We start from the raw sequence: 19,790 nt of genomic DNA on the forward strand, positions 1-19,790 counted from the left end.
TGATTCCCTTTTAACTTAAATTAAAGAACCTTAGTGAGCGCTCTAACATACCCCACGCCCCCACATTGTCACTGGACGAATGAAATAACTATTAGAAAACAAAATGAATCCTAATTTCCTGTCGATATGCGCATGTACATAGTATGTCCTTATTATCTACAAAGTTTCATGAAACTCTGTTGTGTGGCGTGGACAAACTGTTGCAACTTATATTAAGGCAAATATGTTCAAAGGGGCTTGACTCCTAGAAAAAAAATGAATCATAATTTCCTGTCGATATGCTTATCTACATAGTATGTCCTTATTATCTACAAAGTTTCATGAAATTATGTTGTGTGGTTTAAGAGAATTTGCGATGACAAACTGTTATTATATTGGGACATATAAGTTTAAAGGGGCGTACATCCTAGAAAAATATTGAAGCAGAATTCCCTATCAATATGCACATCTACTTAGTATGTCCTTATTATCTAAAAAGAGTGATGAAATTCTATTGTGTAGTTTCAGAGGAATTGTGATGACAAACTGCTGTAGAAGTATTGTATTTTGAGGCAAATAAGTTCAGAAAGGCGAAACTCCTAGAAAAAAAAATGAATCATAATTTCCTGTCCTTATTATCTAAGTTTCATAAAATTATGTTATGTGGTTTCATAGAAGTCGCGATGACAAGAACAGAACTGACGGCCTGACTGACTGACGGACGGACGGACAGACGAACAGACGAATAGGTAAAAAACATTATACCAGAAAATAATTCAATGTATAATTCTACGCATGTCAATAAAATCACCTTTCAAAATTGCTAAATTATAAATCAGTTAAATACTGACATTTCTATTATGTTTCGCGAATACATGCATGCATGTATTATTGTTATATCTGATATATTGAGAGGTGAAGGAATATGTCTTTATTATTATATGGTCATCGGCAGTTTCGTGGGTCATTTCAAATGACAATTAGATGACGTCTGGTGAAAAATACTTACGAAATGCTGAAACATTATACAGAACGCTAGCTTGCAGAACTGATTGTTTCTATATATGAAATATATGAATGTTGTTAACATCAACAAATATAAATTTAACAGCTGATGACCCTTTAAGATCACGTTAATATAGTTCTTATGTGATTTGCATATTAGGGAATTCGTTGATATGATTGATTGACAGACAGGACTTCCGGTAATTGTTCTTGACGTTTTTTCAATAGACGACGTTGACCGAACGTCTTCTCGTAACCAATGTAAACAAGATATGGCGGCGATAATAACACAATCAGGATCGACGTTAACAAAATTTATTTTCACTTCGCGTTAATCGTTAAATTATAAACATTCGTTTGAATTTTTTTTTTTATCGGATTGCAAATTTCATGGAGTATAAAAAATATACGTTTACCAACAAATATATGCATGCGCCAGTCCTTTTCAATGACACAAATATACAATTTGCGTGTGAAAGAGATTACGAGTGGTTAAAAAAATAAATTCCTTATCTAAAATTTTAAAAAATTATAAGGATACAACGCTTTTTTAAATGAATTAATTGGTGTATAAACTGTACCACGTCACACACAAACGTATCATATGGATTTTTGTTTGTTTGTGAGTGAATATATTTTTAGAACTCATCAAAGTATCAATATTTTATTCTAAACAAATTGTTTCTTTTTGTCATACATTTGCTATTGAAAAATCATTCATTTGGAAAATATCGCATTAAGCAAATGATTGAAGGTACAAATGTTACATGACCTACGACGATATCAAACACTACAACACGCTATTCATTTGATTTCATCATGAACAAAACTTGGAAATGTTTAACTGTAGCATTTTTCTGTACATTATTATGGTTGAATTCAAGTATCTATAAAACTATCAATTTTGATCTTCTGGTTGGAACAAATGAATTAAAATCGAACGTTAATATCCAAAGCAGAATTCCATTATTTAAAATGACAAAAGAAATACCAAATTCCAAAAGATTTGTACGCAAGGAATTGACCAAAGGAAAAGGTATATCTAATAGAACAATATATAAAGGAATGAATATTTCTACAGAATTTGAAAACTTTTACAGGAACATATCAGAAGAGAAATTGGAAAATCCGTTGCTACACAAACATCAGTATCGTGCATTATTAAACAATGCCATAACATGTAAAGGAAAAGGTGTTTTCTTGTTGGTTTTTGTACATAGTTCTGCAAACAAGATTTTGGAACGCCAACAGATACGTTCAACATATGGATCATTTTCGGATTATGAAAATGAACACATTGAATATATTTTTGTGCTCGGACAAACCCTAAAACCAGAAATCCAACAGAAAATAAATAAGGAAAGTGAGAAATATATGGATATCGTGCAAGGTAATTTTGTAGATTCCTACAGAAATCTAACATATAAACTTGTCTTTAGTTTGTTTTGGGTCAACAACTTTTGCAGTAATGCAAAATTTGTAGTAAAAGTTGACGACGACGTTATTGTCAATTTGCCATTATTAATTCAACATCTTCAACAAAAGAAAAAAGACAACTTGTTAACGAATGTTTTAGAATGTTATATGCTTATCGATACCGAACCCTTCAGACAAAATAACTCTAAATGGAGAACATCTTTATTGGAGTATCCTTTTCCAACATATCCGCCATACTGTAATGGAAATCCCTCCATAATGTCCATCGATGTTATTATAAAAATGTATGACACAACTAAGGAGGTACCTTTTCTGTGGTTAGAAGATGTTTATGGTGGTGGATTTCTACCCTGGATTTCAAACATCGAAATGCATCAGCCAACTTGTTATGGGATATATGTGACGAATGAGAATATACATGGAAACGCATGTAAATTATTTTATCTGTCTTCTTCGTCGAACATTATATTTCATAAAGATATATGGGAACAAATTTCAAAGCAAATGAATACATCTTGTAAATGTTAAAACAAAGTCAATAAATGGTATGAAAAATAATATTTCGGTTAACAAAAATAATAAATGTTGTTATAAACGGATACAAAATATTTGACTAAGTCGTCAAACCATAGGACAATAATTATTTTTTTCTCCCCGGCCCATTGTCAACTAGATTTGGCATAAACTGATTGATTGTAACTTGGCCATCAAAAAGTGGAAAGACCCAATAAACGTCAGAAATATCAGTCACATATTAATTATATAGCCTGTGAGTTTCTGACTACATATAATATAAATAGGTCTTAGAAATTGTTTCTGCTCTTAAATGCCTATAGTAAGTACTTTCCAAGATTACAAAGTTCATAAGTTTTTTCAACAAAAAGTAAGTGTACTAATGTATAAATCGAAGGTCTATTCCAATTATACTTTTTACGTGTATCACTATCATGACTTTTATTTGTACATTGTAAATTAAAATGAAATGCATTCTCTACTACATATATATCACACATAAAACACATTCTACTATATTTACTTATTCCATAAAAATACATAGATTGTGTGAGGACAGACAAATTTTCGATACTCATTTACAAGAAATATAGCCGTATAATTAAGAAAATTAAATGCAGTTTATTTTTCTTATGAATATGATTTTATGAAAAAATACAATACTTCATATTGTGAGAAAGAATATATCTCAATGTTAAAGACAATAAACTTCTGTCTGACCATCAAAATGTCGGACAAAAAGTCATTCAATCAGACTTATATTTTCAGATATTTCATTTGAAAATATAATAGATAAAGTTAACGTTAAATTTCTTTATCGGTCAGGGGAAAAAAACACAATTTGGCGCATACTGTAAGTAAAGTTGAGCTTGATTATCACATGTTTGTTGGTAATAACTTTCTGCTCTGTTCTATTATCAACTATCAACAGTACATCTTTCTTCTAAAGTACTATATCTTTGATGTATAAAAAGCTTTATATTCCTTTGAAATCTATTTGTATTATAAACTGTAAACAATAATTTTCAAAAAACAGCTGCTGCATATATGTGTACGTAGATGTAATATCCAGTTGACAATGGTTATACAAAATAAAATTCATGTTCAATTCAATTTATTCAGAACTATAAGTAATGAGGTCTGAATAATCTTTTGTAATTTTTTACCATTTTGTCATGTACATTCAAATGCATCAGACTATTTCAAACTGTTTTCATATTTTCTCCTTTGAATCATTGGGCAGTTCAAACGTAACAGTTGCCATTTAATAATTCTAATTAAAAATGGTTAAATTTTCAATTAGGATTCTACAACCTTACAAAACGAACTTTGATGATGCTGACAATAACTGATCAAAGCTCTCAAGGTTGACGGTTGGACAAATACTTAAAAAAAAAAAAACTAACAGCATCAGATGTACTGTTTGCTCTTGGCATCAATTTCAGAGTATTTACTTATTTCAAAAACTAACATTTGAATACACAATCTAGTGGACAATGAAAATACAAAAACAGTATATAATACATTGAACTAGATTTGAACACTATTTTTCTACTTTTCCTTTTCAATTACTTTGTAGGTTTATTATACATTCTTTCTCCATTGATTTGTTGGACTGTTTAATATTAGAGGAGTACCGAAGGACCTAAATATCGAAATATGCTATTTCTCAATGTTCACGCGTATTTCGATAATTAAGTCCTTCGATACTTCTCTAATATGCGTTGCAGCACATATTTACTATGTACCTTTTGTTCCTTCCTTAATAAGCTTTTGAATGAGGTATAAGGTATATCTCTCATTAGGGGTTGAAGGGTCACAGCAGTCCATTCCATTATTCAAAATATCTATTTCATTATTCAAAATTGGCTATTTCTTAATTTTCACGTGTATTTTGGCATTTAGGTCCTCCGTAACCCCTCTATTGGTCATTGCTGTACAATTGACTTGTTATATCTATAATCAGAGGATGAAGAATAGCAAAGGTCCAGTGAAAATTTTAAAAAAAGACAACGTAGAGTTTTTTTTTATTTTGATATACATGTTTTAGTATACAGGTCGTCCATACATTGAACCAAAGAATTTCTGTTAAAAATAGTTAGGAAAGCCCACTAGTTTATCCTCCGAAACAAAATAAGTAAATAAAATTAAAGATTTAAAGATATGTTTTTTAAGATTGACGTAGTATGGGCATTGATAGACCAATCCAGTTTCTTAATTCTGATTTGTATCAACGACCTCACTGCCTTAATCCATTCGGAAAGAGTGTCTACGTCTTCCTTCTCGCGCTTAGCCCATTGCCTGGCATAATCCTCGACTGAATCCATCAAAACATTAAAGTTGTATTTTCAATTGATGGATTTAGGCTCACGATATTTTGGACCTTTAGATAACACATTTCGTAGAGAAGTCTTATTAAAAATGTTGAGGTCACCGGTAATAACGTGGCAAGCAGGATTATATGTGAATTGGGAACTAGCACAAGTGCAATCCGGAGGTTTAGACGTGAAGTCGTCAATATCGAGATCCTGCAAAACGTGTTTGTAATTGAACATTTTAGTTGCAATAGGTTAAGTGTCTCACATGCCTATCTAGGCTGGGTATTTCTTTTATTTTTATTATTGTTAAATGTATAGTTTATAATTTGTTTAATACTTTGTAGGCAAGTATATGACACTTAAATTAAATAAATTTTCTCTCTTTGTATAATACAAGCCACTAACCATTTTATTGTATACACCCCCCTGCTGATTATTTTTTCATGGACACAGATCTTATTACATAACCAGTACGAATGTAAAATTATCAATATGGTATATTCAGTAGAGTATACATAAATTTTTTATTTACATGGTATCTCTGGATTGCGGTATTTAAGATATTTCGATCTGAAAATGGGTGTTTATTTATTTGTGTTTTATGTAAAAGAAAAAAAAATGCACATTACCATTGTACTTTCACAAAATCTTTAAAATGTGTTGACTAGGAGTATTCATATATTTTCAAAACCGGAGACAAATCACTGATTTTCAATTGTACAATCTTATTATTATCACCAGTGGGCAAAGTATTTGAAAGAATTGTATTTAGAACTGTATTTAATCACTTAATTAGTTATATTTCAAATAGAAAAAAGAAGCAAGGCTCTATATTGGGTCTCCTACTATTTCTTATTTATCTAAATGACATAGCTGGTAATTTGATAAGTCTTACTTGATCGTGTGCTGATGAAACACCTCTTTCTTGTTCTAGTAACAGTCCTTGCATAATACACGGATGTCTTAAATAGCAATTTAGAACAAATATTAGGATGGTCTTAATATTGGCATATTGATTTTAACCCTAACATGATAAATGCTATGCTATTCTCTAGTACCCCCCTTGAGATATAACGAGAAATTTGGTACAATAAAGTCGCTTTCTTATACATTCACGGAGGAGATATCGGAAGATTGAAAAGTCAAAATTTAGAACATGAACTCGACCTTTGAAATTGACCTTTGACCTAAAATTTATTTTTATGAACACAGGAGCTCAAATACATGTAACTTATACCTGCCTTTCTTACCATTCATGTGATGCATTGACATATCACTTATGTCAAAGTCAAAAGGGGAAATAAGTGTCAAGTGTAGTGTACGAATTGATTCGGTTAAAATTTGACAAATCATCATGAGGATATAACGAGAAATCTGATAACATCAATTTGTCGCTTTCTTTTACGGTTACAGAGGAGATATCACCACGAAAGAAAACAGTGTTTGGGGAGATAACTGTTATAATAAAAAGTCTTCCACTTAACAGAGTCAGTCTTAAAAGTGCAATCAATGTAGTCTTAAAAGGGCAAAAAATGTTCGATATCATGAGCAAAAAATCTAATCGACATCTTGCTAAACCACAAAACAAATTTAGAAATATAGTGGAAGAAAAAAAAATGGTCACAATAAGTATAATAGGTCTTTTCACAAAAAAGTAGAAAGACCTAATAAATATGTGGTGCTAATACGCTACCGTAGAACTTCATGATTTCAAAAATGTATTATTCTAATATTTTACATTTAAGAATACCTTTATGATTATAAGTTGGCCATAGACAATGAACCTAATTGTAACCCATACGATTTCTTTCTTATTTTTGTCAATAAAATATGTAGCCTAATAAAGAAAATAATGCAATGTACAATTCTGCGCATGTCAATAAAATCATTATGAATGTTTCAAAATTGAACATAACTAATCAGTGAAATATTGACAATTTTATTATGTTTCATGTATACATGCATTTCATTGCATACTATTGTTATTTCTGATATATTCAGAGTTTAAGAAATATGTCTTTATTATTATATGACCATCGGCAGTTTCGCGAGTCATCTCGAATGCCAATTAGATGGCGTCTGGTCTAAAATACTTATGAAATGCTGACACATTATACAAAACTATTGCAGTGCTAATTGTTTCTTGTTTACTTTTTTAAAATTTGAATATACATTATAGTATATTATGAATACAATATGAGAATGTTGGTCACGTCGACGAACATACATTTGACAGCTGGTGGCCTTTTAAAGGGGCACTAGATGTCTAATTCATATTCACGGATTTGACTTAAAATTGCGTTAATATATTTCTTATTTAAGCTTTGATCATTTAAAAATATTGCATAGCCAACAACTGAATTGGTAGGATTAAAAACAATTATCTTTTACAAAGGGAAAGTAGATACATTATGAGGACTCGTCAAAATATCCATATGTCAGTCTGAACAAATTGATTAATTGTGTAATACATTTACTAGTGAAAAGATAATTCATTTCGAAAAAAATCAAATTTAAGCAAATATCTGATTTGCAGCACAACTGTTACACTTCCTGCCACGATCCCAAACACTACTACATAATACACATTTGATGTCATCATGAAAGGTACTTGGAAGAAATGTTTAACCTTAATAATTTTCTGTACAGTATCATGGTTGATTTTAAGTATTTATAAAACTAACAATTTTGAACTTTTGGTTGGAACAAATGATTTAACATCGGACTTTGACAGCCAAATTAGAATTCCGATATTTTCGACAGAAATACCAAATTCCAAAAGATTTGTACGCAAGGAACTGACTAAAGGAAAAGGTATATCTAATAGAACAATATATAAAGGAATGAATATTTCTACAGAGTTTGAATACTTTTACAGGAACATATCAGAAGACAAATTGGAAAATCCGTTGCTACACAAACATCAGTATCGAGCATTATTGAACAATGACATGAAATGTAAAGGAAAAGGTGTTTTCTTGTTGGTTTTTGTACATAGTTCTGCAAGAAAGTTTTTGGAACGCCAACAGATACGTTCAACATATGGATCAATTTTGGATTATGAAAATGAACACATTGAATATGTTTTTGTCCTCGGACAAACCCCAAAACCAGAAATCCAACAGAGAATTAATGACGAGAGTGAGAAATATATGGATATTGTGCAAGGTAATTTTGTAGATTCTTACAGAAATCTAACATATAAACGTGTATTTAGTTTGTTTTGGGTCAACAACTTTTGCAGTAATGCAAACTTTGTAGTTAAAGTTGATGATGACGTTATTATCAATATTCCATTATTAATTCAACACCTTCGACAAAAGACTAAGGAAAATTTGTTAACGAATGTTTTAGAATGTTATATGCTTACCGATACCGAACCCATGAGACATAATAACTCTAAATGGAGAACATCTTTATCGGAGTACCGGTATCCAACGTTTCCACCATACTGTGATGGATTTTCCTCCATAATGTCCATTGATGTCATTAGAAAAATGTATAACACAACTAAGGAGGTACCTTTTCTGTGGTTAGAAGATGTTTATGGTGGTGGATTTCTACCCTGGATATCAAATATTGAAATGCATCAGCCTTATTGTTATTCGGCATATGTAGAGAGTGAAAATTGGAATTGTAAATTATTTGTTCGGGCTTTTTTGTCAAACGCTATATTTCAAAAAGATATATGGGAACACATCAAACACAACAATGTTCCTGGTAAATGTTGAAAAAAAACAGTCGCCAAATATAATGAACAAACATTCCGGTAAACAAAGAACATACTATATATCATTAGCTCACTTGGCCAACAGGACCAAGTGAGCTTTTCTCATGACTTGGCGTCTGTCGCCCACAATCGTCATCGTTTGTCGTATCTCGTTCGGTTACAGTTACAAAAATTTTGTTCTCTGAAACCAAGAACAAATTTAACCAAACTTAATGACAATCATCAGACCCCGCCTGCTAAGCAAGATGGCAGACATAGCTAAAAAAAGAACATACGGGATATAATGCAAGGTTTGTCTTTTATTTTGAAAGACCTTCATATTTAGGACAATCTAACAGGGGGAAAAAGTTCAGAATGTTGAGCTCTTGTTCATATACGTCAAATACAATCATATACGTCAAAACTGTTAGACGTTTTCTTATAGGATTTATTGTCCTATAATTTTACATTTATTTTTTTTCAATTTTCTTAAAAACTATAAAAGACAGTTGCAAAAATAATCAGCAAGACAAGTTCTACAAATAAGTCTGAATGGTCGAAATCGTCAGTCGACTTCTTTTTAGAGTTAATGTCATTTGATGACAATTGTACCAAGAAAGTTTTTGTGTTTTTGTATTACATCTTTAAAAAACTATAATAGATAGATAGAAATTGAAATGAAGAAACACTAATAAACAAGATAAGACCTACAATTTTAAAAGTCAATATGGAGAAAATCGTCCAAAGACTGTCACTCCTTATTTGAGTTATTGTCCTTTATTTACGATTTTTATCTTTTTGTTTTGCTATTTTGTCTTATATGATAAAAATCATAATAGATACATAGACACTTTAAATCACTTAAATAATAATTAAGGCAAAATAAAATAAACAGATTGAATAATCAGCATTAAAAGACCAACAAAAGTGTTTGTCATAAATTCTATTCTCATATACAATGATGAAGAGTGTCTTTTCCTTTGTTGAACATGCACATAGACCGAGTGAGCGACACAGGCTCTTCAGAGCCTGCAGTTATATACAGGTGCTAAACAACTTAAGTTCAATTTGTGTTAACCTTTGAGAGGTTTAATAATTGTTATTTAAGGTTATAATAACCGCACTTAATGTAATTGTTTGTATTTCGTTTAAGTGTAATTATAAACATAATTCAATAAATATTAAAAATCATGTGTTATGACGTCATTTAAATCATGGTTCAGTACCCTTTGAAAACGCGTCTACCTAAGAAATACAATACCTTCGCTGTATTTGGCAATACTTTTAAGAAACGTTGGTCCTAAATGGCATTATGCTCTTAACCTTTGTACTTTATTTGGCTTTTTAACCCTTTTTAATCGAGCTTCATTGATGAGTTTTGTAGACGAAACGCGCGTCTGGCGCAAATACATAATTTCAATGCTGGTATCGATGAATAATTTATTTACAACCACTGGGTCGATGCCACTGCTGATGGAGTTTTTATTCTCCGAGGTTATCACCAGTCCTGTAGTCAGCACTTCTGTGTTTACATGAATTATCCCTCATTGATATGCAATTGTAAATTGTCAATGTTAAGTTTTCTTGGCTAAGTCTGTTTTATTTGAATCTACAAACAATAGGTCAACTATATTTAGTGTATTGGATGATTGCAAGGTGTTATCGGTCCTTGAGAGAGAGCAAGGACCGATAACTCTGCATTGAAGATTGAGTTGGTTATTGGGTATTGACGTACTAATAATTAACCTAAGAACATTTGATTAACTTTAAAATTTCAAAGATTTTGTAGAAACAAATACAGAGAAAAGTGCCAGTGGTGATCGATATATTTTTATTTTATTTTGATTTAATGATTTTTGACAGATGACAAAATCAATGCACAATGGTGCCATTATTTGTTCGCTTGGTAAACAAAGACATACAATTAAACACAAAACATAAACGTGTCAGTGAAAAAAATCGGGATTCACCGTTCTGTCTTTGGTCTCGTTTCCAACCATTTCTTGATTTTCGGAACAGCTTTGATTCCTTCGTGATGTTTGTTGAATTCTTCTAGAAAATTAAGTTTTTCGTGTTTCCAAACGGCTAAAACCTCTTGTGTGAAGTCAAATACAGCTAGATCTGCCCAAGTTAGCTAAAACAAAAACCCGATATACATAGAACTTAATTCAAACGATAGACTGCTCATGACATAAACAATTAAAATATATAGGCATATATGACAGTTCTTTCATAATAAACGCATTCTATTCAGTTTGTCAAATATACGCGTCTTTTTGACAAACATATTCTTAAAGGGGCACTAGCTACGAGATATATAAAATATCAAAAATATAATATTTTTTGTTCAATCATAAATGAAAGTGAAACAGTGAAATAATAAATCGCTTTTAGCCGCCAGTATGGGTTAATTTTGTCAAAATAAGCGAAGAAACATTGATTTTGTACTATTCACTTGCAAGTGAATAATTCGACCTCATTAAATCCGTATTCATGTGAACTTCAATGTATCCCCTTAGTTAGTGATGGATAACACCTGAATTGTGTGTGTATAGTTATTTAAAGGAAAAGAATGTCAACATTGAAAGTGGAACAAGGGTAAATCATTTAAGGTAGATAGGGTGTCTTCCTCCATCTTGGATTTTGTAATACTAGAAAACAAGGTCTAGATCTTTGATGAAATGTGCAAATTTTTATAGTAGTAGGTAATTCATGTGTGAGAATTTTCATTATAATATAGAAAATGCTATGTTTGATCATATTTATGATTGTATTTTACAAAAATAAGAATTCTTTTGTTTGATTCATTTTTTTCCAACTTTGTCAAATAAGGGGAGACAACTCAAATGCAAGGGCAGATAATTCAGATAGTGTTACTTTTACAATAGAATGTGTTAGGAATTTATACATTTTTATATGTAGCAAGAAAACGAGTCCGGTGACCCCATTTTTTCTTTTTCTTATCTGAAAGCATAATATTGGAGCTATCTTCTCATATTTTATCTCAAAATTCTATGGTGTGGTTTGCGTTTTATGGTGGAAAAATGGGTTTTCCATGCATAATCTATACAAAATCTTGACAATTTTGCACAACCTGTAGTGTGAAAATAAGTACGGTGACCCATTCTTTTTATTAATGTTTTTAAACAAACAGGATATGAACTACATTTTGGCAAATTATTAAAAGATTCTATGGATTATAATTTAGACACCCCATCTACCTTAATTGACTTATTCGATCCACAAAAACTCATTCTAATACAGAAAAAAAACGATGATTAACATATATTTTTAATCTATGATATAAAATTAAACAGACATAGAAAAATCCAATTACACGAGTTCGCTTTTTTCTATTTATATCTTTATTTATGTTTATATCACTTATATGGTCATCGGAAGTATTCGGAGACAACTCGATAATTAATTAGATGGCGTCTAGACTAAAAAACACACGAAACTACATATTCTTGACACCATGCCTTGTAAATTGCTTATTTTATACTGCTATGATTTGGATAAATGTTTTACATTGTTATTAATCCAATACCCTAGAATTTGAGTCAAATCGGTGACCATGAATTTGACAGCTAGTGCCCCTTTAATATTTAACCAGATTTCACAAAGAAAACACATCCGGACCTCGGTGGCCGAGTGGTTTAAGTATTTACTATTGTAATCACTAGCCAGTCAACACTGAGGTTGTGAGTTCGAACCCCGCTCGTGCGGGTGCACTCGACTCCAATCTTAATTGACTAGGATTGTCAGTTTTCCTATAAAAGGTCGGTGGTTTTCTCCAGACACTCAGGCTACCTCCACCAATAAAAACTGGCCGCCACGAAATAGCACAATGTGGTGCTTAAAAGTGCCGTTAAAACACCAAAAATAAAATAAAATAAAAAAAACTTCACGTTCAAATTGATTTCGTCTTCCTAACGTGCAATAAGATAAGTATAGCTTTGATATTCAAATCCATATTTTCAATGTATTCTTCTTTTCTCGAATAGAATATGCAAAAAATATTGTTCGCTGGATATTCAGTGAACAACAAGCAACCACTAATTCAACATCATATGCAATCATTGTAACAATGAAGAAATATAACAGATTAACAAGTTTACTTTACATAATGCTAGTTTGGTTTGAGTAAAATTAACAAAAAAATATTTGAAGAACAAAAATATTTGTTACTTACATCATTCCCAACAAGATAATTTCCTCCATTTTCTTTTAACGTCTTCTCAATAAATAACATAAATTTGTGTAATACTTCTTCGACTAAATGTTTGCTGATGTCGGCCTGAAATATTTTCAACATTCCTTCATTTCAAAACATGTTATTTAATAACTGTAAATATAGACTGTAATCACATATTTATCTATATTCATATAATTCCATTCCATATTTCACCTATAAAAAAATAGCAAATTTATATTATCTTTTATAAGATACACATAGAAAGATGTCATTTCAGGGAGGGGGGAACATGTTTATACCTATAATGGTTTACTTTTATAAATTGTTATTTGGATGGAGAGTTGTCTAATTGGCACTCACATCACATCTTCCTATATCTATTATAGTCTTTTTAAATTTTTCCCAATTAACTGCTTTTACCTTTTTAGCTTCATCCTTTTCAAAAATGTACTTTCGAAGTTCTGGTCTAACATCACAATGAATAGTATCTATGATAATATCACACATAGTATTTTCCATATTAGTCTTTCCATATAAACCTGAAATAAATCGGCAGTTTAAAATATTCCCAACATGATAAGTTTTAAAATTATATTTTGAATTGTATATATATATAATGTGTTTATTTTCAAAGAATTTAGAAATTAGATCTGCATTTTATTTTTTTTGTCTATTGTTTAAGACACGCTATAAACAGTTTCACTGAGTTGGAATGTAAACATACTCATTGGCACTCATACCACATCTCCCCCCCCCCCCCCCCCTCAGAAAGTTGTTTGAACTTGCACAAGGTTTTAAACAAGAAGAGATCGTGCTACACACTATAGACAGAAAAGTTATTAGGTTTGTTCGAAAGTGTATGGCGGATTATCGCAATAACAAGATGTCTACCCTATCCGGCATTTCCTCTTTTTAATCTCGACTGGGATATGCATTGAAAATTTGCGACTGGATTTAAATCAAAGTCCAGCATACTAACAAAATATTTGTTAAATTATCATTAGTCAGTAATTAATTTTGAACTGCTGATATTTCAAATGTTAAGACACTAGATACGTAAAACTTAAACAAGCGATTTAAGAGATGAATATATCAACGTGTTTGTATAATGTTTTAAATTCAAGACACTGTTGAACTCCAAAAATCCAAAGACACTCAGACAGCTTTGCAATTTCATAAGATGTACAGTAAAATTTCTCCTTCTTATCAACCATAATTTCAACACATTACACACAAAAACTATTTCTTTAAACAGGTTTATTTACTTGTTTTGTATTCTTATTTTTTGTTTAATAAATATCTAACGTTTTTATTCATTTATGAATGTATTTATTTATATTTTGTATGCATGTTTTTAACTTCTCTCTAACCTTTGTACTTGCATGGTCGTATGAGAATAACTATCTATATACATATCTATCTATCTATAAATATAAGTCATCTTAGGAATGGGAAAAGAGTCCAAATTCCATCCTCATTTAGGATTTACCGTGCGATTTTTTGTCATTTTTTTTGCACTATAAATTGTATGATAAAATGATATTTTGTATGTAATTTCCTACAAATCAATAAAGGTATTTTTAGGATAAGCCCGTTATTTGTTTAGTTATTTATATTACCAAATTCTCTGGCGAGATACCTCTCGATAGCTCTTGATTGGGGAATCAACTTCCCGTTTACTGATAAAACAGGGACCTGTCCCAAAGGTGTAGCTAAAATAAAAAAAAAAATGAATTCATTTTATAATAAACTTATAATAAACTATGTGTAGTAATATAGATTTTTGATCCGAACCCAAACAAATGAGGAATGTATCCATAGGGACACAGATGATGACACCGCTAACATATAAAGTTATAAAGGGACATAACTCAAGAACTGTAAAAGTGACGCTACCAAAATTTGAACTTAAACTAAGCTTTGTGGTAATTAGCATTAATACATAAATTTCATAACATTAAAGTCCCAGTCCAACTAGAACACGATCGCACCACGCTCATCGCGTTCATAGATCATAAATTCAGATCGTGGTGAGCTCGAAATATCAGCGTCATGAAAATATTTTTGTTTTAATCACGTTGCTACTACGTCTTCATTGCGCTTCTACAACGATCCCGCTACGATAATACCACGTTTTCACTACGCTTTTACTACGACCTAATTTCGCCAAGACCGAAGCACTATTGTTTTGAACATGTTCAAATATAGCCTCGCTAGTCACGATCATGAAGACTTCATCACGACCGTACTACGACCTTACTGCGATCTGCACGTTCGATCGACTACGATTGTCAAAATATTCATTTATTTCACAGATCGTAGTGCGATTGTGGCCTAGTGGGACTGCGGTATTAAGCCCCAGTCCCACTAGACCACGATCGCACCACGCTCACCGCGATCTAAAATAAATTCAGATCGTGGTGAGGTCGCGGTATGAGCGGCATACAAATTTAAATTTTCGTTGCTTTCACGATCCTACTACGTCTTCATTACGCTTTTACAACGATCCCGCTACGATTATACCACGTTCTCATCGCGCTTATTCTGCGACCTCACTACGCTTATCAAGATCTTTCTACGCTCATCACGTTCTCACTACGACCATACCACGAGTTATCCGATTGCAACACGATTTTACCACGCTTCTACTGCGATTATAGCACGTTCTTACCATGATTATACTGCGTTCATACCGCGATCTTACTCAGTACGTTCTCACCAATAACGTCAATATCGTGTTCCACATCAAGACAGTTTCATTCCTTTTATTTCTGATTAATATGTAGATTTCTCGGAAACAATACAGTCATGCCACCAAAATCGATTAGAACACGTGGGCGTGGTGGTAGGGGTTGAATTAGAGGCAGAGGGAGCTCTGATAGTAACGAATCCTTGGGTTGAAGTGATAAAAAATGACTCAGTGCTCGAAGCACAAAAATCATACTCGAAACATGAAATCCAGCATTTTGATTGGTTGATTTTTGAGTACAAAAAAAACTGACTCGAAAGTTTTATGACTTCAAGGCCTGATCAAGCAGAGATGTCAGACCGACCAATCCAACCTAAGTTACAACCTATTGCCGGTCCATAAAGCTCAAATGACGATAGTTCAGTGAACGATAGCAGAGATGACACAGATGTGTCAATAGACATAGGAAGATGTGGTATGAGTGCCAATGAGACAACTCTCCATCCAAGTAACAATTTATTAAAGTAAACCATTATAGGCCAGTGTGCGGGCTTCAACACGGAGCCTTGGCTCACACCGAACAGCAAGCTATAAAGGGCCCCAAAAATTACTAGTGTAAAACCATTCAAACTGGAAAACCAACGGTCTAATCTATATTTAAAAAACGAGAAGCATGGTTGAGCCGTGAGAGAAAATGGACAAGTCAAGTAGTCCTAATTACATGCAAACAAACAAAACCTGGAGAGATTTAATATATCTTATGTGAAAATGACAATAATCGTAGTATGAACGTAGTCAGGTCGTAAGAGGAGCGTGATGAGAACGACAAGGGCGCCCTAGAATCGTACTATGGTCGTGAACAGCGTGGTATAGTCGTAGTGGAAGCGTAGTCGCGAACAGCGTGGTATAGTCGTAGTGGAAGCGTAGTCGCGAAGAGCGTGGTATAGTCGTAGTGGAAGCGTAGTTGGGTCGCGATGAGAACGTGATGGTTGTAGTGAGGTCGTAATATTAAACGTCGCTGTGAGATCGTAGCGCAGTCTTTCCGAATAGAATCGCGATTTCGCTACGCTCTCACTACGATGGTACAGCGACCTTTGCTATCTTACTACGATCTTAGTGCGCTCTCACTACACTTCTACTACGACCTGATTTCGCCACGACCGCACCATAATGGTTTTGAACATGTTCAAAGTTTGCCACGCTCATCACGATCTTGAAGACCTCACCACGACCGTGATACGACCTTACTGCGATCTACACGATCGTACCACGATCATCAAAATTTTTTTTTAACAAATCATAGTGCGATCATGGCCTAGTGGGACTGCGGTATAATAGTTAAGACAAACTGAAATTAGAGAACGGAAACGAAAAATTCAGCAATTTTTCAATGTGTAAAGGGACATAACCCTAGAACAGTAATCAAAGTGCTTGAAAGTATATTTGGAAGTGCTTTGGAAACTACCAAGGTTACTCTGTTGTTTTCTTCCTTTGGCTTGCACTGTAAAAGATCGTCTCGGTTTAAAATGTCGTCTTTTTTAAAAGTCATATGAAACCTCAAATTAAAAAAAAATGATGCATATGTTTTTTTAGAACTAAATGGATAGTTGAATTATAAAACTTGTGTACATATACTTTTTTCTGCAGAAAAATTGTTTAATTTGTCCACATTTAGAAGAAGTCTACTTTTTTTTATTGCTTGCTTCCAGGACGCAATTCGCCGACATATTTTCCGTATGCAAAGTGACATCAGCGTGACCCTTGTCGTAAAAATCCGTTGATCGCAATACGAATGGATCTGTCATTTAAATAAACAATTATCTGATTTTATCGCTATTTTGTGCATTTTTCCTTAGATCCTTTTTTGTGATAATTTTTCATATCATGCTACTCGCTTGAGATGGAAAATTTCCGCTAGAAACTAAGGAGGCACGTGGCGTTGCTAATGAAATTGACATGAAATGAAATTGACAGTGACAACGTCGTCATAGGTAAAACAGCGAGAAAATCAATCTCGTTGAGATTGTCAACGATAATCTATAAGTACATGTACTCAATATCTATGCTTTACTATAAGGTGAACTACGGCTTCAAAACACAACAATTAAGTAGCTGCCATTGTTTCACCTCATAACAGACAGAGAGGGAAAAAAAGATGTTTATACGATATATCTGCGTAAAAAATTATAAGTTCGTGCACAGAAGACTAAAATTATGATATATACATGCTTGTTTCAAGAATTGGATAAACATTATTTTTCACCAGTCAATCGTTTCATATTACTTTAATTGATCTTCAGTTGACGAATGATTATATTCCCATTTCTTAAGTGCGTTTCTATTTCTTCTCTTCCTATTATGTAATTTTCTTCTGATGAGCAAATTCTTTTAACACGAATACCGAATCCATAAGGTATAGCATTTTTGACAGAATTTGGATGGCTTGACAACAAATGTACGTACTGTTGATTTTGAGTGCAATTATATTCAACGAGCTCGTGATCACGTAACTTTTATACCAAAAAAAAAAATTAATTAGGAAGCACCCGTACGGAAGCTGGTTAGTGTCAGGTTGGAGTTTTATTTTCAAAACGACTTAGCTAACTTGTTATAACAACTTAGCTAAGTTGTTTTAACGACTTAGCATAATCGTCTTGTTATAACAACTTAGCTAACTTGTTTAAACCACTTAGCTAAGTTGTTATAACGAGTTAGCTAAGTTGTTATAACGAGTTACATTAGTTAAGTCGTTATAACAACTTAGCTAAGTTGTTTAAACAAGTTATCTAAGCCGTTTTAACGAGTTAGCTAAGATGTTTAAACGAGTTAGCTAAGTTGTTTAAACAAATATAAAGCTGAGTCGTTAAAACAAGTTAGCTAAGTTGATATAACAAGATAAATATGCTAAGTCGTTATAACAACTTAGCTAAGTCGTTATAACAACTTAGCTAAGTCATTATGACAAGTCATCTAAGTCGTTGTAACGACTTACAAATAAAACTTCAACCTGACACTATTAAACCAGCTTCCGTACACCCGAGACAATACCCAACAAATATACTTCAATCATAGAAATCAACAAAGGCGTGTATAAGCAGTAAAATAATGTTTTGTTTTTAGTATCTGTACCATAAATATATAAGAATCATAGGTGTAATATGATAAAATGAAATTGTAAATCAACTATTATTAAAAAAAATATGTGCAAAGTAAACGATTTATGTATACATACGTTTCTTTGCCAAATGGAGAGTCCATAAATTAATATATGAATTCTTAATAAAGAGATGAGATGTCAATTAAGAAGTTTAAAGTATATTTTAAGTGCAAGAACACTTCAGTTTACGCAAATAAACAAGAACAGGAAAAATCTATTTATAAAATCAAATTTAAATCTTACTAGGTTTAATTGAAGGCCATTCTTCAAAGGTAATTCTGCAGTCTTCATATTCCTTGCAAGCTGCAGCAAATAACAGTCTTGACACTTCCCCGCGTGCCCGTAGGTTAAAGTAGGTTAGTTTATACACTGCCATTTTGACGAATCAGTCGCTTAAACATGTACTATCGGTTTTATCTATCATACATGTGTGGCACTTCGTAGATGTTAAAAATGTTTACACATTTTCACCTGGTATAAATATCGTGTGCATAAGTATAGGTCATGATAAAGTTTTCAGAGATAATATCGAACAAAAATCTTAATAATATAAAGAATCAAATGCTTTTGGTATGATTTTATTTGGAAGTAGAAGCTTTGACCGATTCGAAGTACGTTTTTGTATATATGAAGCGCGTGCAGTTAAGCGCGTGCAATTATATATCTGTTTTATTTTATTTAAGAATTGAATGCTTCTTTTTGTAAATTTATTGGGGTGTAAAAGCGTTGACCGAAGTACATTTTGTATGAAGCGCGGAAGCGCTTCATTCTAAAAATGTACGCAC

General features: G+C 32.3%; 3 protein-coding genes across 3 annotated transcripts; 2 read left to right on the top strand and 1 right to left on the bottom strand.

The window, feature by feature from the left end:
- The first annotated feature begins 1,796 nt into the window (after positions 1-1,796).
- Positions 1,797-2,976, top strand: LOC139519251 (beta-1,3-galactosyltransferase 5-like). The gene has a single exon (XM_071311204.1). The coding sequence runs from the start codon at positions 1,804-1,806 to the stop codon at positions 2,947-2,949; it is 1,146 nt and encodes a 381-aa protein (XP_071167305.1). The 5' UTR covers positions 1,797-1,803; the 3' UTR covers positions 2,950-2,976.
- Positions 2,977-7,834: 4,858 nt separating this feature from the next.
- On the top strand, positions 7,835-10,152 carry LOC139527276 (beta-1,3-galactosyltransferase 5-like). Its single transcript, XM_071322623.1, has one exon. The coding sequence runs from the start codon at positions 7,853-7,855 to the stop codon at positions 8,981-8,983; it is 1,131 nt and encodes a 376-aa protein (XP_071178724.1). The 5' UTR covers positions 7,835-7,852; the 3' UTR covers positions 8,984-10,152.
- A 623-nt stretch (positions 10,153-10,775) lies between these two features.
- Positions 10,776-19,473, bottom strand: LOC139527286 (glutathione S-transferase 1-like). Its single transcript, XM_071322636.1, has 5 exons — positions 19,249-19,473; positions 14,779-14,871; positions 13,580-13,698; positions 13,157-13,261; positions 10,776-11,095 (listed from the first exon to the last, which is right to left on the bottom strand). The coding sequence occupies exons 1-5, from the start codon at positions 19,379-19,381 to the stop codon at positions 10,928-10,930; spliced, it is 618 nt and encodes a 205-aa protein (XP_071178737.1). The 5' UTR covers positions 19,382-19,473; the 3' UTR covers positions 10,776-10,927.
- Positions 19,474-19,790: the final 317 nt, after the last annotated feature.

This window comes from Mytilus edulis, chromosome 1, assembly GCF_963676685.1.
Source record: "Mytilus edulis chromosome 1, xbMytEdul2.2, whole genome shotgun sequence".
NCBI lineage: Eukaryota > Metazoa > Mollusca > Bivalvia > Mytilida > Mytilidae > Mytilus > Mytilus edulis.